Raw genomic sequence first — 19,604 nt, 5'->3', positions numbered from 1 at the left:
ATATGCTGTGTTTTCACAGTCGCAATCCATGTTTTTATTTTTTCCAATCTTGTAGGACATGTAACAACACCAAACAAAATTTATTACTGTACACTAACATAATACACACTCAAATCACTGATTCATTTGGTCAATTGAATCTTAATAACCTTTTTTTAAATTTATTAAACAAAATTTCTATAAGGCTCCATGCATTTTAACGCTCTTAGCGAGAGGCGATTTCTCTCACTCAACGGTGCCTCCTGACATAGGCACATAGCGAATAGAATGTGAATGGCTACCATACATTCTTGTTATGAACTGCCAATACACCCATCAAAGCCCGTACATGTAATAAATGTATTGTATTAGTTACATAAAATCTACCCTAGTTTTAATGCCAAACTGCAATCAGAGTTGTTGCTAATGGTTGAAGTCATTTGTATTCAATTATGGACCAAATAACGCAAAGACGGCTAGTCTGGGTGGTGGCAGTAAAATTCATGTCAAATGTAGGTTATATCATGAAAAAATTCAAATGACCTATATAAGAAAGAGGATGAAAAATGAAATTAAAGAAAAAACTAAGAATCTAAAATCTGAGAACAATGAAAAAAACTGTTGATTGAAAATGAAAATGAGGAGATGAATGCGTTGAATAGTTAATAGGTAATTTATAAGTTGATATTTATGTACTATTTTTGCTAGATATATTTATATACTACGTATTCTATTTTGAATTAAGATTGCAATGAAGCAAATATTTGTAATGCTTTTATTTAAAACTCGAGGTCTTAGCTTTTTTTTTCTTTAACAGTATCAGTCATAAATAAATTGTCATCCATTTGGTTGGAGCCTACTGAGTTATCAATACCTATCAATACACATATAAAAAATAATACTTGCCAAGCAGATATAATGTAGCTAAATTGAGAAAAAATGAGGTTAAAATTAATAGGTTTTAATCGTTATGGCCCGAGTATGGGCAGAGTATTTACCGTTTTACTTTTTTACAGTTTATAGCTAAAGTATACAGCCCGTATATATAATCGCCTGGTAACACGTCCTAATACCATAAAAATATATTTATTGCTATAGGTGGCCTGTATGTTGACTTTATGGTAAAGTACACACGGCCCATTGTTGCGCCATACGTGTATGGGAGAGAGAGGAAAAGGGACCGCAAAGTTAAGCACTGTGGTTGTGGAATAGGTGAATGGCCCGCCGAGTTTGTCTTGATCTGAGAATCATCGCGCGAGGAATTAGAGTCTAGATGTATAAAGAGAGATACTTGATTGTGTGCCGCCATTTTATCTGCGCGTTTTTCGTGGTTTCCGTGAGAATAGAGAGAGAGAGTTGAGTTGAGTTGAATTTATTTCGTCGACAATGGACTCAAGGTCCTACAACGCCGAGGCATAGTGTATATATAATAAAAAGAAACAAAATGACTGAGCTAATACAATGGCATCAGCCTAACAAAATTCGCATTAATAAATCATAAAAAAAAAGGTATAACAAAAATAAAGAAACAAATTTTAAGGAAAGAAAATATAAATACATATACATACATACGCACATAACCATGCATACGCATATATACATATATATATTCAAAAAGAAAATATATACATAAATATATATGAGAGAAAGAAACAAAAACAAAACAAAAAATCAAATATAAAAACATAACAATTTAGTAAATAGTAATGCGCTATGAGCAGAACACTTGCAAACTAAAGGCGACCAAGCGTCTTATCAACAAAGTAACTGTAAAGGAGCACCCTGAAACAGGGCCGATCATAGTAACGGCGTAGATCATGCGGAAGAGTATTCCATAGTCGCGGACCAGCTACGCGGAACGAATTTTGATAGTAAGAGGTGCTAGCATATGGGATCACCAAATCAAATTGGGAGCGACGAAGGGAGCCACAATCTCCAAGAGGCCTAAACTGGAGTTGATTAGCAAGGTACTCAGGTAGATCATTCTGCAAGATCGAGACCAAGAGGCACAACGAGAGGTACACTCGTCGCTCAGTAAAAGGCAGTATACGAAGTGCTCTGTATACAGGGGTGATGTGTTCGGAACGACCAACATCGGTGACAAATCTTAAAGCAGCATTTCTGCAACGAGACAACTTAGTAACCAAAACACCTGATAGGTCCAATGCAATGCCGGAACAGAAATCAAAGTAGGGGAACACGAGGGCATTCACTATATTCAGGCGAATTGAACGGGGCAAGGCGTCGCGGCATCTCCGAAGACGAGCGAGGGCAGCATAACTCTTTCGAGAGGTTTCAGTTGCAAAAGGGCCCCAAGAAAGGGTAGAGTCAAGAGTGACACCAAGCAGCTTAATTGTATCGCTGATCTGGAGCAGTTGGCCATCAAGGGTAGGGGCATGGTTAGCCTCACTGAGAATGGTGGACACATTTCTTCTAGAGGCAAACCATGTGGCAAAAGATTTGCGCCAGTTAGGAGAAAGACAATTGTCATGACCCCAACCCAAAACATGATCCAGATCATCGTTCACGACCGCAACAATACGACGGATCTGGCTAACTGGGCCGGAGAATTTTAGTACAAAGTCGTCAGCGTAGAGGTGGCACGAGCAAGATGTAAGAGCTGAGGGCAAATCATTGATATATAAAGAAAATAATAGCGGTCCACATAGAGTACCCTGAGGAACACCCGAACAACGATCAAGCCAACCAGAGGTCAAACCGCCCCGCATCTTAACCGCCTGTGAACGCCCAGAAAGAAAAGACTTGATCCAGCCGCAAGCAGAATCAGAAAAACCAAGAGAAAGGAGCTTTATTACTAGCACATCAATGTTGAGCTCATCGAAAGCGCGCTGAAAGTCCACGGACACTAGTAACGTGACGTGACCCACATCCATGGACGCCCTAATTTCATCAACAAGATTGATCAGTGCAGTATGAATACTGTGGTGCTTACGGAAACCTGACTGCTGGGGGCACAGCAGTCTGTTAGACTCCACGAAAGCTGACATCTGCCTGAGTGCCACCGCCTCGAGAAGCTTCGATGGCGCGCATGTCACGCTAATGGGCCGAAAATGATTCAACTCAGAGGGTTGTTTCACCTTAGGTAGAGGGGTCACAAGTGCTTTCCTCCAAACAGTCGGGAATTTACCCGACTGAAGGGAACAATCAAATATGTTTAAAAGGATGGGCGTAATGAAAGGCATGGTGAGCTTCAACATCTGTAACGTGATCCCATCTACTCCACAGGCATTGGTCTTTGATCCACTAAAAGCCTCAAGCAAACTCAACTCATTAATATGGCCGAAAAAAAATCTATCCTCAAATGGCACATCACATGATCGGCCAGCAAAGGAACCAGTAAACAACGAAGCACCCACAAAATGTCGATTAAGGGCGTCACCATCGAATGCGATAGCAGGTGATGCACTCGTACTCGACGATGCTCCAATATCACGAAGACATTTCCACATGTCCGCAGGACGCCTACAGGACAAAAGCCTATCTTTATTATAAGCGTAAAGCGCATTTCTGGAAAGCACCTGCACCCTGTTACGCAGATGGCGAAAAGCTACTCCATGTGTATCACGCCTGGTTCTCTTATACAACCTCCACTCCCTATTACGCTCTCGAATGAGAGAATGAATCTCATCCGTCATCCATGGGCAAGGGCGGCGTCGAGGAATAAAAGCACGGAAAGGAGCATGGATGTTAAAAAGGTTTGTAAGAGCAGTCGTAAAAAATTCAACTTTCTCGTCAACATGACACATACGAGAAATAGAATGCCAGTCAACCGATATAAGATCATGCTTAAAATCATCCAGAACAAGGCCCCTGAATGAACGGGATAAAATGGGCTGTGATTCAAAGGCCGGAAGAGGACAACGGATCTCCAATAGTACAACATCATGCCTGGAGACACCAGGAGCGCTGAATTGGACACTCCTCTCAACCATGCTCGGGTCGCTAATGCAGATATAATCTATGGTACTATCCGAGGTGGTAGTATGATATGTCGGATCAAATACCGTAACCGAGAGGCCCAAAACAGCAAATGACTCACGAAGTATTCTGCAAGGAGTAGTGTTGACTGTCCAATCAATATTGAGATCACCCAAAAGTAATGAGCAATCGAAAGCAGTCGAACAATTCATGATAGCATCCTCAACGTCCGACCAATAGCCACACTTAGGTGGATTATACACAATAGTGCAGAGAAACTTGAGTTGCAGTATAGATAATTCAAGTAATAAAAACTCAGGTCGGAGAGTGTAGGCATCAGTACGAGCCGAACGAGAGACATCACGAAATTTAATAGAATCATGAATGTAAGCTGCAACGCCACCACCACCCCTACAGAGCCTATCATGACGAACGAGGGTATAACCCGGAAAATCAAATTGGCCAAAATGTTTAGTCGGCTTAAGCCATGATTCACTGACAGCAAGAACATGCAAACCATTGTCGAGAATGATCGATCTAATTTCCTGAAAATGCGGTTCAATAGATTGCGCGTTACAATGTGCCACTTTTAGTAAATTGGAATTACGTGACATAGTTTGTCGAAGAAATTTTACGATCGATCAATCTCAACAACAGCGGGCAGGCTGCCCTATCCGGAGCAGCATGAGCGACAGATTTCAGTTTTGAATTTACACAATTTACGCTATGGTATTTCTGTTTATCAGTGACCGTGCACTCACGACCAGGATTCTCCCCAGTGCAACGCTCACAAGATAACCGATTCGTGCAACTTACGGCAATGTGCCCCAATCCCCAACATTTAAAGCATTGAGGAATCGATGCGTGATCCTGAACACGACAGCGGCTCCACCCAATCGTCACACGACCAAGTTCAAGTAGACGAACACGACTGACAGGAGTGACCTCCACAACGCAAGATCCATGCTTTTTGGTACCCCTGGGGTAGAGAAAAATTGCTTTAACTGCAGCATCAGATTCACCCTGCAAGTTCTGCTCACGAACACATTTTACAATTTTGTCTTTTTCGAGCTCTACGGGAATATCGTGAATAATAAGACGAGGCGCAAGCTTAACATCTGGCTTTAACTCAAAACCTGCTTCAACGAGTGCAGGGCATTTTTCAATAAAAGAAGACTTCATCGCAGAACCCTCAAGAATAACAGTACCCGCAGGGCCCGAATAGACACGCGCATTGAGACCGAGTTGAACTGGGTCAACTACACCCATTACTGAGAGAGAGAGAGAGAGAGAGAGAGAGAGAGAGAGTAAGCAAGACAGGTCAAGGGTGGGAGAGAGAAAGGAAAAACAAGATAAATATAAAACAACCGGGAGTTCCGTTGTGCATGCGAGAGAGTGCGGACGTGTCGAGAAAGCGCTCCGTAGGAAAGAGTAATTAAAAAGGAATTAAAGTAAAAATTAAAAGAAATAAAAGTACGAGGAAGTGTAAAAAGTGAAGAAGCAGCAGAGAAAAAAGTGTAAAGTAAATAATTTTGAAAGTTTGAAAGGATGAAGTGAGATTAGTGTGGTAGTGTATGGGTAAAGGGAACACGTGTAAGGCAAGTAAGGAGTGGGTAGTAAGAATAGGGGATAATAAAGAAAGGTATTAGTGAGCGGAAAAACGAGAGACAAGAGGACAGGAAAACAGTGTTAAAGTGGTGATAGTAAAAGAAAAAATGCAGTGAAGTTCGAAAGAAAGTGAGGTTAGAAAAGATATTACAGGAAGAAAAAAGCGGCAATTGGAGAAAGAGGTCGATAAAAGGGGTAATCTGAGAAGTAGATAAGGAAGGTCCCTGAAAAAAAACAATAGTGAGGTCGGTAAGGAAGAGCACTACTTTGTCGAGTGAGGCTGGTAAATAGAATTTCTGTCAGATAGAATTTGTTGTCGGTAAATTAGAAAACTGCATTACCGGCAAAATTTAAAAATGGCAGGAAAGCCGCCTGCAGCAAGTATGAATACAAGAAATAATACAAATACAAAATTCAAAGAACAGACTCTATTGAATTTTACAAAAGAAAATCAGGAGAATAAAGAATTAAACGATAAGATGAGCAGGTTGGAAAGGAAGTTGGACAGCATGATTAGTAGTCTAGAAAGAAGAGAAGAAGATTGGAAAGAGGAAAAACAGATGTGGATAAAAGAAAGGCAACAGTGGACAGAAGAAAAGAAGGCGTTAGAAGAAAGAATAAGCAAGTTGGAATGCGAAACAGAAAAAGCTGAGAGAGAGAAAAGGAGACCGAACATTGTTATAAAAGGAGCAAATATTGAAGGAGAGAATCTGGAGAAGAAGGTCGAAGAGTATATTGAACAAAAGATAAAAATAAAAGTCAAGATAGAGAAGGCTAAAGTGATAAGTGTAAACGCTGGGCAAAATGTGAGGAAGTTGGTGGTAGTAAGGCTGGCAAGTAAAGAAATGAAAGAAGAAGTAATGAGAAATAAAAAACATCTGGAGAGGGGAGTTTACATAGAAAGCGATCTAACAGAGAGAGAAAGAGAGATTCAAAGATTTATTTTAAACAAGTCAAAAGAGCAGAGGAACAAAGGAAAAAATACAAAAGTTGGATATATGAAGATTTTGATCGATGGTAAATGGCTTAGATTTGATGAAAGGAAAGGAGATTTTACAGAGGAAAGAAGAAGGAGCCAAGAATGAAGAGAACAAGAAGATGTAGAGGAGGAGGGAGTGAGAAGAAGAAATGTTAGTGTTTGTGCGTGGAACATTGCGGGAGTGCTAAATAAGGACAGTGAAGTGTGGAAGTATTTAAGTGAGTTTGATGTGATAATGTTAGTAGAGACATGGTTGGAAAAAGACAAGTGGACTAATGTAGAAAGTGAGTTGCCAAAAAGCTATGAGTGGAAGTGTATAGCAGCGACTAGAGAGCATAAAAAAGGTAGAGCGAAAGGAGGAGTAATATTAGGAATAAGCAAAAAATTGGAGAGTAGAAATCATGAAGTATGGAGCGATAATATAGTAATGCAGGAGATTAAACACGGAAATCAGAACTGGAAGATCATAGGAGTATATAGTCAAAATGTAGCAGAGACGATGGGAATTATAAAGGAAAAAGTAAAAACGAAGGAAAGTGGATGCGTACTTATACTAGGAGACTGGAATGCAAGAACTGGGAGAAAAGGAGGTTGGATTAATGAAAGTGATAGTGAGAGTGATAGTGACGACAAGGACGTAAGGTTAAGAAAGTCGAAAGACGAAAAGATCAATGAGGAAGGTAGAAGACTAATAAAAGAAATAACAGAAGAAGGATGGTGTATAATAAATGGGCAAAAAGGAGAAGAAGGAGAATTCACATACGTTGGCAGCAGAGGAGAGTCGGTAATAGATTACGCAATAGGATGTCAAGAAGCGTTAGATCAGATTAAGGAAATGAAGATAGGACAAAGAACGGAATCAGATCATATGCCACTAGAAGTATACCTAGAAAAGGAAGTAGAGGTAGGAATTGTAGAGAAAGAAGAGAGAACAAAGGCAAGGAGGGATTGGACACAAGAATTGATTGATCAGTATGGAGAACGGTGTAAAGACTGGGAGAGAAAGGGAAAAGAGATTGAAGAAAGATGGAGTGAATTGAAAGAAAAAATAGATAGTGCAGTACCTAAGGTGGAAAAACAGTGTAGAGTGTGGAAGATAGGGGATAAAAAATGGCACGATAAAGAATGGAAGGAGAAGAAGAAGGATTTAAGAAGAATAATGAAAAGGTGGAGGAAAAAGAAAACAGAAAGAAGTTATTACATAGATAAAAAAAGAGAGTATAGGAACTGGTGTGAGGCAAAAAGGAAAGGGTTTGAAAGATTAGAAGAAGAAGAGATAAAAAATGCAACATCGGAAGGCGAAGTGTGGAAATATATAAACGAGTACAGGAAAAAACGAAGGAGAGAAATATCCAAAAAGTTCACAGTAGAAGAGTGGAGAAGGTATTTTATGGAAAAGTTAGATGGGAAGAATGAAGAAGGAATTGTGAGGGAAGAGACAAGAAAGGATGAGGCAAGAACAAATGCAGAGGATCAGGAAGAAATGAGCAAGGAAGAGTTCGAGAGGCAGATAGCCAGATTAAAAGTAGGAAAAGCACCAGGAGAAGATAAGCTGGAAAATGAAGTATGGAAGTACATGCCGGGAGAAGTGGATGCTGCTCTGTGGGAATTGCTGAAAAAAGTATGGGAAAAAGGAGAATTACCGGATCAGTGGAGACAAGGTACGATTTGTTTGATTCACAAAAAAGGTGATAAAGATAGGTTAGAAAATTATAGAGGAGTTACATTGACATGTACAGCATATAAGATTTATGCGAGTATGTTAAATGAGATGTTAAAAAAGGAAATCGAAGGTAAATTATCAGAAAGTCAGTTTGGTTTTAGAGAAAAGAGAGGAGTAATAGAAGCTATATATACATTGAAACACATTGTTGAGGAAAAATTAAGCAAAGAAAGAGGAAAATTATTTACATGTTTTATTGATTTAAAGGAAGCATTTGATCGAGTGGATAGGAAAGTTTTAAAAGAAAGATTAATAGAAATGGAAGTGAGTGAAAAGCTAAGAAATAGGATTATGGATTTTTATAAAGAAACGAGAAATGTAGTTAAAGTTGGAGAAGAGGAATCCAAGGAATTTTGGACAGAGAAAGGTGTGAGGCAAGGCTGCCCACTGAGCCCGACGCTGTTTAACGTGTACTTAGCGGATCTGGAGCAGGAATTAAAGAAAGGGCAGGTGGGAGGATGCAGAGTTGGTAATGAAAAAGTATGGAGTCTATCTTACGCGGATGATATAGTATTAATAGCAGATAGAGAAGAAGAATTGAAAGAGATGTTAAAAAGATTCAAAAAGTACACAAATAAAAAGAAGATGATTTTAAGTGAGGAAAAAACGAAAATTTTAGTGTTCGAAAAAAAAAAGAGGAATGATAGAAGATGGAAGTGGGGGAGTAAGGAATTAGAAGAAGTAAATGAAATAAGATATTTAGGATATATACTACAGAAAAATGGGAGAAACGATAGGCATATAGAAGAAAGGAAAAGAAAAGCAGTGATAGCTATGAAAAATGCATGGAGCATAGGAGAAAGAATATTTAAGAATAGCTACAAAAGGAGAAGAAAATTATTTACAGCCCTAGTAGAAAGTATAGCGCTATTTGGTGCGGAAGTGTGGGGATGGGAAGAAGAAGAAAGACTAGAAAGTATACAGAGAAGATATATGAAATGGATATTAGGATTAGACAGCAATACACCAAATTATATAGTGGAGGAGGAGTGTAGATTAGAAAGGATGAGTATAAAAGCGTTAAGGAGAGCGTTAAAGTTTGAAGAGAAAATTAGGGAGTCAGACATAAAATTAGTAAAAGAATGCATAAGGGAAAAGGACAAGGACAAGGAAAGAGAGAGAATAGGAAAGGATTCAAAAAAGAGAGCTGAATTACTACGGGAAGAGAAAGTAAAAGAAACAAGATTTATGAAAGGAGTAGAATTTAGGGAGGAAGTAAGAGAAAAAATATTAATGAACAAGGAAAGAAAAGAAAAAGAGAAGAGAATGGAAAAGATAGAGAATTCACGGTACAACAAAACATATAAAGGTATAAGAACAGAAGATGAACCAGAATACTTGAAAAAGGATATGCCATTAAAGGATAGAAAGTTAGTAGCAAGGTTTAGATGCGGAAATGAATGCAGAAGTAGAGAATACTGGAAAGGAGAGGAGGATAAGAAGTGTAGATTATGCAAGGAGGAGGAAGAAGATCTTAGACACATACTAAAGATTTGCGGAGATACGAGAAATGAAGAAGAAATGGAAAAAATACTAAGCCACGATGCAAAAGAGATAGAAGTGCTAAGAAAAGTAATCAGAAAAAGGAAGGAGTCAGAAAAGATCTAAAAGATAAAAGAAAGTATGCAGAAAGTTAAGGTAGTAAAGAGAGAAGAAGGATTAGTAGGACAAGAAAGAAGAGAGAAAAAGAAATGCAAGGAAGAATGAAGAATACAAATATATATGGACAATTTAAAGAAAAAAGTTGTTAATTTTTTGAAATTTTTGATAGTTAAGTAGTATTAGAAAATTTTTTTACTGAATTAAATATAGGAAATTTTGATAATTTTGTTAATTTAAGTTGGAAATTTTTGAATTTTTGATAGGCATGTGTTTAATTTTGAAGTTTGAGAATTGAGTCTTGAAGAATTGGAATTGTAGTGATATTAAATTTGTTTTATTTCAATATTATTTTAAAAAAGAAAAAGTAGAATATTAAGAATACTTAAAGTAAAAATAAATATATTATATAGCGTAGATTAAGTAGATATTAAATGTTCAAAATGTTACGGAACCCCTCCAAACCCGTAAGGGACGGAGTATGAAATAAATAAATAAATAAAAAAAAAAATATAAAACAACCGACGAACAGTCTACAGTCCAAGGATCACCAGGCAGCTCGAGTACCAGCAGGGCACTGGGTACGCCACCATAAAATTACAAAGAAGTCGTGCTAGAGCTCGTGGGCGTCGCGCGCCAGTTGGACAAGTGGACACCGGCTAGGAGTATAGAAGATAAAGACTAAGAGGGAGAGTGTGCGTGTGCATGCGTATCCAGAGAGGGTAACAGAGGTGCATGAGAGGTCGTACGGGTGTATGTTCGGGAGTGTCGAAGACAGTGTTCGTGCGTTTTGGATATGCAAATGTGGGAATGGGCAAGGACAGGCGACGAGTAGAAAGAAAGAGCCGTGTGTGGAAGCTGAGAGAGAACACCGTAGATTGAGGACATAGAGATAGTGAGAGTGCGTAGAGTAGTGTATGGTAGTAGAGTAGCCGTGAGCCAGGCTTCTGTCAGAAAACGGGATGAGAGTATTTTGGGTAAATCAGCGAAAAGAGAGAGAGAAGCTAGGGTGCAGAGATAAAGAGCGCGGTGATCGGGGTAGGACAAGAGAGAGTGAAAAATAAAAGGGGGTAGTATGAATTCAGGAAGTGAAAGACGAGTAAGCGCGCGCGCGTGTGTGTGTGTGTATGTGTGTGTGTGACGTAAGCCAGGCGTGCGACAGAGTCCGAGACGTGCTCTTGTCGAGGTGGAGCCGATGTAGTGCCGTCGAGGTGACGTTACTAGTTTAATATTAGTAGAAGTTTAATAAACAGTTTACTTTGAAGTGATTGTGTTTCCCTACTTATTTCTCAGCGTAGAAAGAGAGAACATCCCGCTCTAATCCTCCTGTTTGAGAAGCAGAATCCAGGCGAACGAGGGACCTGGAGGGCATTACGACTTAATGCAACGTAATTATGGCAGAATTAAGGAAAAACTAAAAAAAAAAATTATAAAAATGTAGCAGGCGTCATGTGACAAACTTAACCTTTAATTTTTGTATCTTAAATAGCTTTTTTTCACCCACGACATTTGCAATAAATAATCCAAAAGAAGAAAGATTATTGAAAATTTTCTAATAACATATCTAAAATCGTCATCTTTTCGACGGTTGATTTAATTTATTATCATACAAACTTCAAGCCAGTAAAAATACTCTTCCACGTTTACAACAATGACATTTTTGTCTTTCACTTTGACAAAATTTTGCACAACAAAATTCGCTTTCTTAATTTTCTAAGACTACAGCTGTTTTAGCTGTGTTAAAAAAATTTGGGTAAAGTAGAAAAGAGTAAGTGATAATTAAAGAATTGGTTGACCTAACATAGTGTCCCCTAAAAACTCGAAGCGTTTTTGTTTAAACTACTTTTAAATCGCGTTAATGTAACAGAATCTTTTGAATTGTTAAAAACAGTTGACTGAAAAGTTAATTGTACATTTAAAGATGCTGCTATTGTTTAAGGTTTAGTACATAATGATTCCTAAATTATTAATATTTTTAAAGCATGTAACATTATGTTGCCATGCCTATTAAGAAAAATTGTGTGCATGATTTTTCATGTCTGAAGGTATTTGTGGCAAAAATTTATGGACAAACTTGAATAATTTTTAATTAAAGATTTAAAAAAGTAAATAAAAATATATTAATGATTTATAACAGCTAAATTTAATTTTCAAATTTGAAGGAAACTCAAAAAAATTCCCAAAAAAACCGTAAAAATAGTTTAAAGAATATTGCATGATTCGTGGGGTACAAATAATCATTTTGGTAATAAATTAATTTTTTTAGAAGGAGATTTTCGACATATGTGTTAAAAAATTGTATGGATAAAATAATTATTAAGAGAATTTTAGAAAGTAACTAAAGAGGGCTACGAAACATATTAGAGCGTTTCTCAGACAAGGTGGACATGTTTCAGACAGAAAGCTGAAAGGAGAGGTGCAAAAAGAAGTTTAACTACAAATGACACGATAACTCACAAAATTTATCCTTGTACAGAGATGCCATGGAAGACTGGCTCAAGGGAATTCCTTAAAATTGTGAGAGTAGCTTATTAGGTTCTACGGTTATTGGATTATGGGGTCTAAAGAGGGTGAGGTAGATAAGGGCTAAAGAAAAATCCACCCAACAAAAATAAAGTAAAAAGCAATAGAATTTTACCTTATTTAGTAGGGGGGGGGGTGGAAAGGGGTTGTGCGGAATGGGCATTTAAAATTACTTTTTTGTATGCACGCGCGCGCGTGTGTGTGTATGTATGTATGTCAAAAAATCTTTCCGCTAGATCGTCTGACGTCGCCGTACGATCTAAGTGAAAGAGAGGACGAGAAGCAATGAAAGAAGTGGAAGCGAGATACAGGACACAGAGAAAATGGCCTGTACCGTGGTAAAGTTACATAGTGTTTAGCACACGGTAAGTGGCGCGCCGGGTTGTGTGAGCAAACAGTATTATTACATTAGTGAATAAAATTTGAATCATTAAACAAATAAGTGTGTCATGTCACATACTTATATGTATTAAATGGGAAAATTTATATGCTGATGTATAAATAACCACAACAAAAAATTCAGTGTGCCTATCTACTTGCCTCATGAGCGATGTGGAAAAAAAGATTAAGAAATTATTTTGTTGTTTTTATTTTTTTTTATTTTTTAAGAATAAAATAAATTATGATGTTGCAGGTAATAATACATATGAGATCATACAATTTCGAAAGATGTTAGGCTACAACAAAAATAATGGTATATTTATAGTGTAATGAACTAAGGTTTCCTCTTGCATACAAAAGAAATGTCCCAATGAAAAATTGTATTTTTTTCCTCATTTAATAGTGGGCATTAAAAAACAGCATAATAAGACGTTTTTCAAAATGGTTTTAGAGGGAGAGGGCGTGTAGACATACTCACCAAAATAAATTTATAACGTAGAAAGATTTTAACGTAATGTAATTTATTAAACCATTGAATTATTTCACCTCATAAACTACCTTTGTTCAAAAAGAAAAGACTTATAATCAAAATTGTAATTTAGACAAAAACTGATTAAACAGAAGAAATCCTAATTAAAGTTATTGAATAGTTTAGGTGCGGTGTACACAAATATAAAAATAACACGTATCTTAGAATAATGTTAATTGTTTGATATAGGGGGTGAGAGGTTAGCCCCTCTTGACTCTATAATAAAGTAATCTCACAAAAAATTCTCAATTAATGTTAGGGGCTGTGGGTAAATAACGCATATTGACTCTATAATAACGTATCTTTACCATACACACAAGTGTTGGTGAAGGGTTGAGGGGAGTGGCTGTGGGGCAGGCTACTTAACCCATATGTACCTTTCTATAACAAATTTTCATGAAAAATTCTAAATTTTTTTGGGGGGCTGTTAGAGACACACCTAGTTTTCAAAGCGGTTTGTGGGGGAGTTCAGACATTTGTTTTTAAGTCATAATCACAGAGAAGTACAGATAATTTTCCTTTATTATAAAAGGGGGTGTAGGTGGGGGTGTTGAAAAACAGGATAATCATAACGTTTTCTGAAAATATTTTAAGTTTCTGTGGAAGGTAGTGGGGAGGTGTAGGGGCCACTAAGTTCGTGAGGTGAGCCAGTGGTGATAGTGAGGGTGTTAGGAGCTCACATTTTTTGTGTTAAAATTATAGAGAAATATTAAGAACTCTCCCTTGCTAGTAGTAGGGGGACCAAGGGGGGGTATGAAGGGTTTACAATTCTTTTATTTATGACTAAGGTGATTTTTTGTGTTGAGGACTTTCGTTATAGTTGGCAGTAGGAAAGTTTAGAGGTGTGAGAGAAGCGTAAATATGTAGCAACTCTAAATTTTATTGTGTTACATTAATTGTATTTTATCATACAACAAAAATTCGAAGACTTCTACGGATTATTTTTATATAAATGCAATTTCATAAGAATCTGTCGGAAGGTTACATGTCCTGTTAAGATTTTTTTTAATCTAAACATGTACAGACGGTACAGTTAATATTATTTTTAATCATTCGCATACATTATTATTATGTTTGCAATAAATTTTATTAATATTCTGTTAATTATCTATTTTATACGATTGAACAAACATTCATTATTAAAAATGGTTTCTCATCAAGTTCTAGCTATTCTTTTATACGTTTATATTTGATACATTTATATTTATATTGCATCACATTTAATACATCACAGTGGGTTATTGAACAAATTTTTTCGTAAAAGGTAGTAATTAAACGTAATTGCTTCTACGCAGATATCATTTGCTTCTATTTCTAAGCACGGTTATAAAATTAGCAATAGTTATTGCGTACCAAATTACTACGAGGATATCTCCCATAAGGTTTTTGTTTTTAGACCCAATGACTATAAACTACTAAGAACCTTTTAAGGTTTGTTTTACCAAAAAATCAGTTGTTTGTCAAGTTTTTGACTTTCGTTTAACATATTTCTTACAAAAATTGATAAATAAAAATTAAAAATTGACTTGAGTCACTTTTCTTTTAGTCCCTGGAGCTGAAGTTGGAGTAAAAATTCATTTTCATCAAATTTTTTTTTTTTTTTTTTTTTTGAGAGAAAAGATTCCAAAATCGTTGATTTACTCTCGTGTATAATGCGTCTATACAAGTATAACTTTAAAAAAGTAACACAACAGGAAAATGTTTCCGTTCAGTCGCACAAGATGCTGCAGCTAAAGATAAATTTAAGCTTCCTTAATTTACATCGGAAAACCAAGAAATAAAAAACTTAGTGCAGTTAAAAATTTCAATGCACAGTAATTTGATGTTAGATTGTTTATCTTTACCAAATTGTGTTAGTTCTATGATGCAAGAGACGATCATGGGTTGCTTTATTTACTCCTTAAGAAGTCAGAACCTTACGTGATGCAGGTCCAAGTGTAGAATTTATCTGTTCTTTGTTGTCCAATATAGTATTAGATACAAGCATGCGAAGACTTAAAATGTATTTTTTAGAAAATTCAGCAATTCAATAGCATACGATGCGTCAAGCAAAGTATTAACCTAGAATTCTTAAACCGGTTCTTGAGAGTCTTTCACATAAAAGAGTTATTTACATCGATTTTGTTATTGATATTATTTATTAACTTGGATGAGCTCCGCCGAATCTCCCACCAACATGATTTCAAATATTCTAATTCGGTGGCATCGGAAATGTTAGTTACATTGTAGACTAGCGATGTAAATAATCCTCAAAAACTTGTCCGGTCCTTAGAATTCCCTGAAAAGGTAGAAAGCAAAAGTTTTTGGACTGCACACTGTACTTACTTTCACTCAACACTTGTTTAACACCAGGCCACCAACAAATGTTTAAGAACTTACTAAAATAATCAGCATTGATAACTTACGTGTGAGAAAGAAGTGTCAAGAAGTACAATAAAAACTATAATTTATTCACAAATTGTATATTTATTATCTGAAACGTAGTTGTATTTTTTGTAATATTTAAATTTAGTATACAACATTAAGTATTTCTGTCGTTCATTATTTTCTTGTCCAAATGAAGTTTAACGTATGAACTTTCAGTTTTTCAATAGAATAAGGGGTTATTTCATATCATTCAACATAATGTGTTTAAAATCAAGATATAAACGTAAAAGTCAAAAGGCATGCCCAGTTGTTGCATACTTAAATGTAGACAAAAGAAGTAATTTAAATTGCATAGTGTATGATATTTTAATATTACATTTATTGTTTATTTTTCTTACTTGTTTTAATATTTTTTACAGTACAGTCATAGGTCTTCAAGGAAAAGATGTGGTTGTATTTGCGGTTGAAAAATTAATAACATCAAAGCTGTATGAGCCATTTACAAATAAACGAACTTTTAATATTGATGAACATATTGGAATGGCTGTATCGGGACTCATTTCTGATGCTCGCCGTATTGTAGAAACAGCTAGATTGGAAGCTGCAAACTATAGAGCACAATATGGTATTGGAATACCACTAAAATATTTAAATGACAGATTGTCCATGTATATGCATGCCTATACATTATATTCAGCCGTTAGACCTTACGGTTGTTCAATTATTCTCAGTAGCTACCAAGATAATCCAGAAATGTATGTGATTGATCCATCGGGAGTTTCATATGGATTTTATGGGTGTGCCATTGGTAAAGTATACAGCATCTTCTTGTTTATTTTATTTTATTCATTTATTCATGTAGGAATTTACATCTTCAATAGTACTAGTCCTACTTGACAAGAATCGATGTCAAGTTGATTGAATAAACAAGTGACTTCTAATTTTTTAGCCAATCTTCCTTTTTATTCTTTACAAATATGACAATCGTTTCAGTATCAAAGTATCTTCATCAGACGCATGTACAACAAAACTAAGTAAAACACCGCTTTCACTTATTAAATGTACACATATTCAACGTCAATTAAAAGTACATGTATTTAAAATGATTGATTGTTGAAAATGTGGATTTAAAAATCATGATGGTGAGGTAGCAAGAGAAAACATGGATTTAAGATTCTGGTTTTTGACAAAAAATGCACTAATCAATACAGTATAGGGAGTATGAAAAAAAGGAAGTATAGGAGACTTAAAAGGGAGATTGTACTTCTTAGATACAATGAGTAAAGCAAGATGCCTATACGGAGTGGAAATATGGGGATAGGAAAAATGAGAGCAAATCGAAGAAGCGTAAGAAAAATTTGTTAAAATGACTATGGGAATAAATAATAACACACCAGCATACATTTGGAAATGGGAAGTAAATATACACAGCCTAGAAATGGAGACAAAGAGGAGAGCGAGAAACTACATCAGGGAAATAAAGAAAATGGAGAACGATAGGTGACCAAAAATTTGTCTGAAGTAAAAGATAAGGGGAATAAAGAATAAAAATGCTACAAAGTGGAACAGAACTAAAGAGAAGGCATTCAAAGAAATTGGGGACAGCGAGGAAAAATCTGGTCTGTTTGAGGAACAGGGATCACGGTGGTTCGGAGAAAAAATAAAAGGGGGAATGAAAATTGTAACAGACCAGGAAAATTCAAATAGTTTAGAACTATATTGACAGGTAAAAGTACTGTGACTATCACAAACATATAAAAGAGGAACTAGGCGTCGAAAAATATTGAGGTGACAGGAAACGAGAGGGATGGATTAAATAACAGTGGGCCAGATTAAGATGTGCGAGCGTAGGTAAGGCGGGAAACAAAGGGCTTTGAAACGTAGACTGTAGGGTTTTATTAAGGAAAAAAAAGACACTAGAACATATTTTTGTTTGCAAGGCAGAAAAAAAGGAATTAAGCAAACAAGTGACAAAAGAGGTGGACAGTTAAGGATTAAGAGACCAGGAGGAATGTAATTAGACGAAGGCTTATCACACTGTTAAAAGGGGATCCAAATAAAGGGATGCGTAAATTGTTATGGGGTGCAACCGAAGTGGAATAACAAAGTGGAGACTTAGACCTTGTCCGGCCCTGTGTTGCCCGGACACCCTCGGCAACACTCCCTTTAATCTGTATTTACGCGAGCCGCTGGGACTAGATATCGCGGCTACAGGTGTCGTCGCTTCTCGCAACGACTTGAGTAATACAACACAAAGGGGGAAATAAGGCACACTAAGGAATGAGCACTCGTGAGTTATTTTAAAATAGATATTATATTTTAAATGAATATAACAAAAATACAACGAAGCTCGCGAGTTGAAGTGTGTGTCTGTGTGTGTACGCTCGTCGAGCAATCGCGCTCGACGTGCTCGCGGTGCAAAATCTCGGCACAGGTAGACTTAGTACGCGGGCTAACAAGGGCTGCTGCCCTTTACAATAAATTGCCTGCTGACAGGTACTTACAGGCGCTATGCTGAAGCGCTGGTACTTCCGGTCGTCGAGGAGTAAAGGACAGATGACCTCGGACACCCTAAAGAGCACTTTACACCCTAAAGGCCGCACACATAACAGTGGACAGGGCGGGCGGCGCTTCCCGTTGCCTGGGTCTAGAGGGTGCGGGCCTTCAGTAAGAGGCGTTCGACCTCTTGGTGGAGTTGCCGCACCTGGGCCTCTGCCTTTCTATCTGCCGATGGTGGCGATCTTTTCCGCCTTTGCCGTCACAGCCGTGGAGCCGTGCTCACGCACGAAGGCCTCCACCTCCGTGAACGCGGCTATCGCCTCCTGGCGAATTGCCACGAAATGACTGTGGGCCTTGGTCTTCATCGTGCGGTTCAGGCGTTTGACTGGATTTGTCTGTGGCTGATATGGCGGCGTAAGCGTGTGTCGTATACCCAGGTTCTCCAAGAACCCATTGGCATCCTTGTTTCGGAACTCGGTGCCGTTATCCATCAGCAGTGATTCCAGGATACCATGGAAACAGATGACGTGCTCTCAGCACAGTCACAACAGCTTTTCTGTTGGCCCACCGTAGCAGCACAACTTCGGCCCACCTAGTGAATAAATCGTTGACCACAAGAATGTATTCGTGGCCGCGCGTCGTCTTTGGTAGGAGTCCTATCATGTCAGCTGCCACTACCTGCCATCGAGAGGTGATGACCCTATGCCCTATAAGTCCCGGAGGTAGCCTCTTGTCTACCTTGGCTTATTACACACGCGCAAATGTCTTCTCACGGCTTAGATAGCTGGCAGATGGCGTTTCATGACACTCCTGGAGAACTTGATTGTGCTGGTTTTCAGGTACTACCAGCTTCCAGGCTTCGGTGTCATCGATAGTCTCATCAACCGTGGAGTCGGGGCGATACGCGTATAGGTATACCCCGACAATTTTCCATTGTCGTTATCAATGTGGCTTATCCCGTACCTTTTGTACCATCTCTTGGTGCCAAGGATCTCCAGCAGGGGGTTCCCATGTTAGTGTTGCCACAGTGCAACTCTCGTCATCTTCGTGCACTCGCGACAGGGCGTCAGGTACGCAGTTTTGCGTCCCTTTCCGGTGTTCAAAACCTCAAAACCATGGCTTTGAAGCTCTATGGCCTGTCTTGACAGTCGTCCAGTCGGGTTGTTGATATTTACTAACCACCGGAGACTGCTGTGATCGGTCACGACTTTGAAACGTGTCCCTTCAATATACGGGTGGAACTTTTGCGTCACCCATAAGACCGTAAGGCATTCTCGCTCTGTCACGCTGTAGTTGCGTTCAGCTGGTGTCATCGAACAGCTCGCAAACTCCAGCACCTTTTCCTGTCTATTGACTATCTGTGACAGCACGGTGCCTAATCCGGAGTCACAGGCGTCCGTTTGCACCATGTACTGACTTTCGTTGTAGTACAACCGAGGACGTCAGTAAAGCCTTTGTCTGTTCGAAGGATCGTTTCT

General features: G+C 37.8%; 1 protein-coding gene across 1 annotated transcript in view; it reads left to right on the top strand.

Moving 5' to 3' along the window:
- Prosalpha7 (proteasome alpha7 subunit) overlaps positions 1-19,604 on the top strand; it is a 133,971-nt gene that overhangs the window by 36,878 nt on the left and 77,489 nt on the right. Inside the window, exon 3 of the mRNA XM_014352169.2 lies at positions 16,047-16,435. Within this exon, the coding sequence (XP_014207655.1) occupies positions 16,047-16,435 (389 nt within the window). The remainder of the gene's footprint in view (positions 1-16,046; positions 16,436-19,604) is intronic.

This window comes from Copidosoma floridanum, unplaced genomic scaffold, assembly GCF_036245765.1.
Source record: "Copidosoma floridanum isolate Cflo_tuat_1 unplaced genomic scaffold, Cflo_Japanese_pri ptg000016l, whole genome shotgun sequence".
Taxonomy (NCBI): domain Eukaryota; kingdom Metazoa; phylum Arthropoda; class Insecta; order Hymenoptera; family Encyrtidae; genus Copidosoma; species Copidosoma floridanum.
This window is presented reverse-complemented; position numbering and strand designations above follow the sequence as displayed.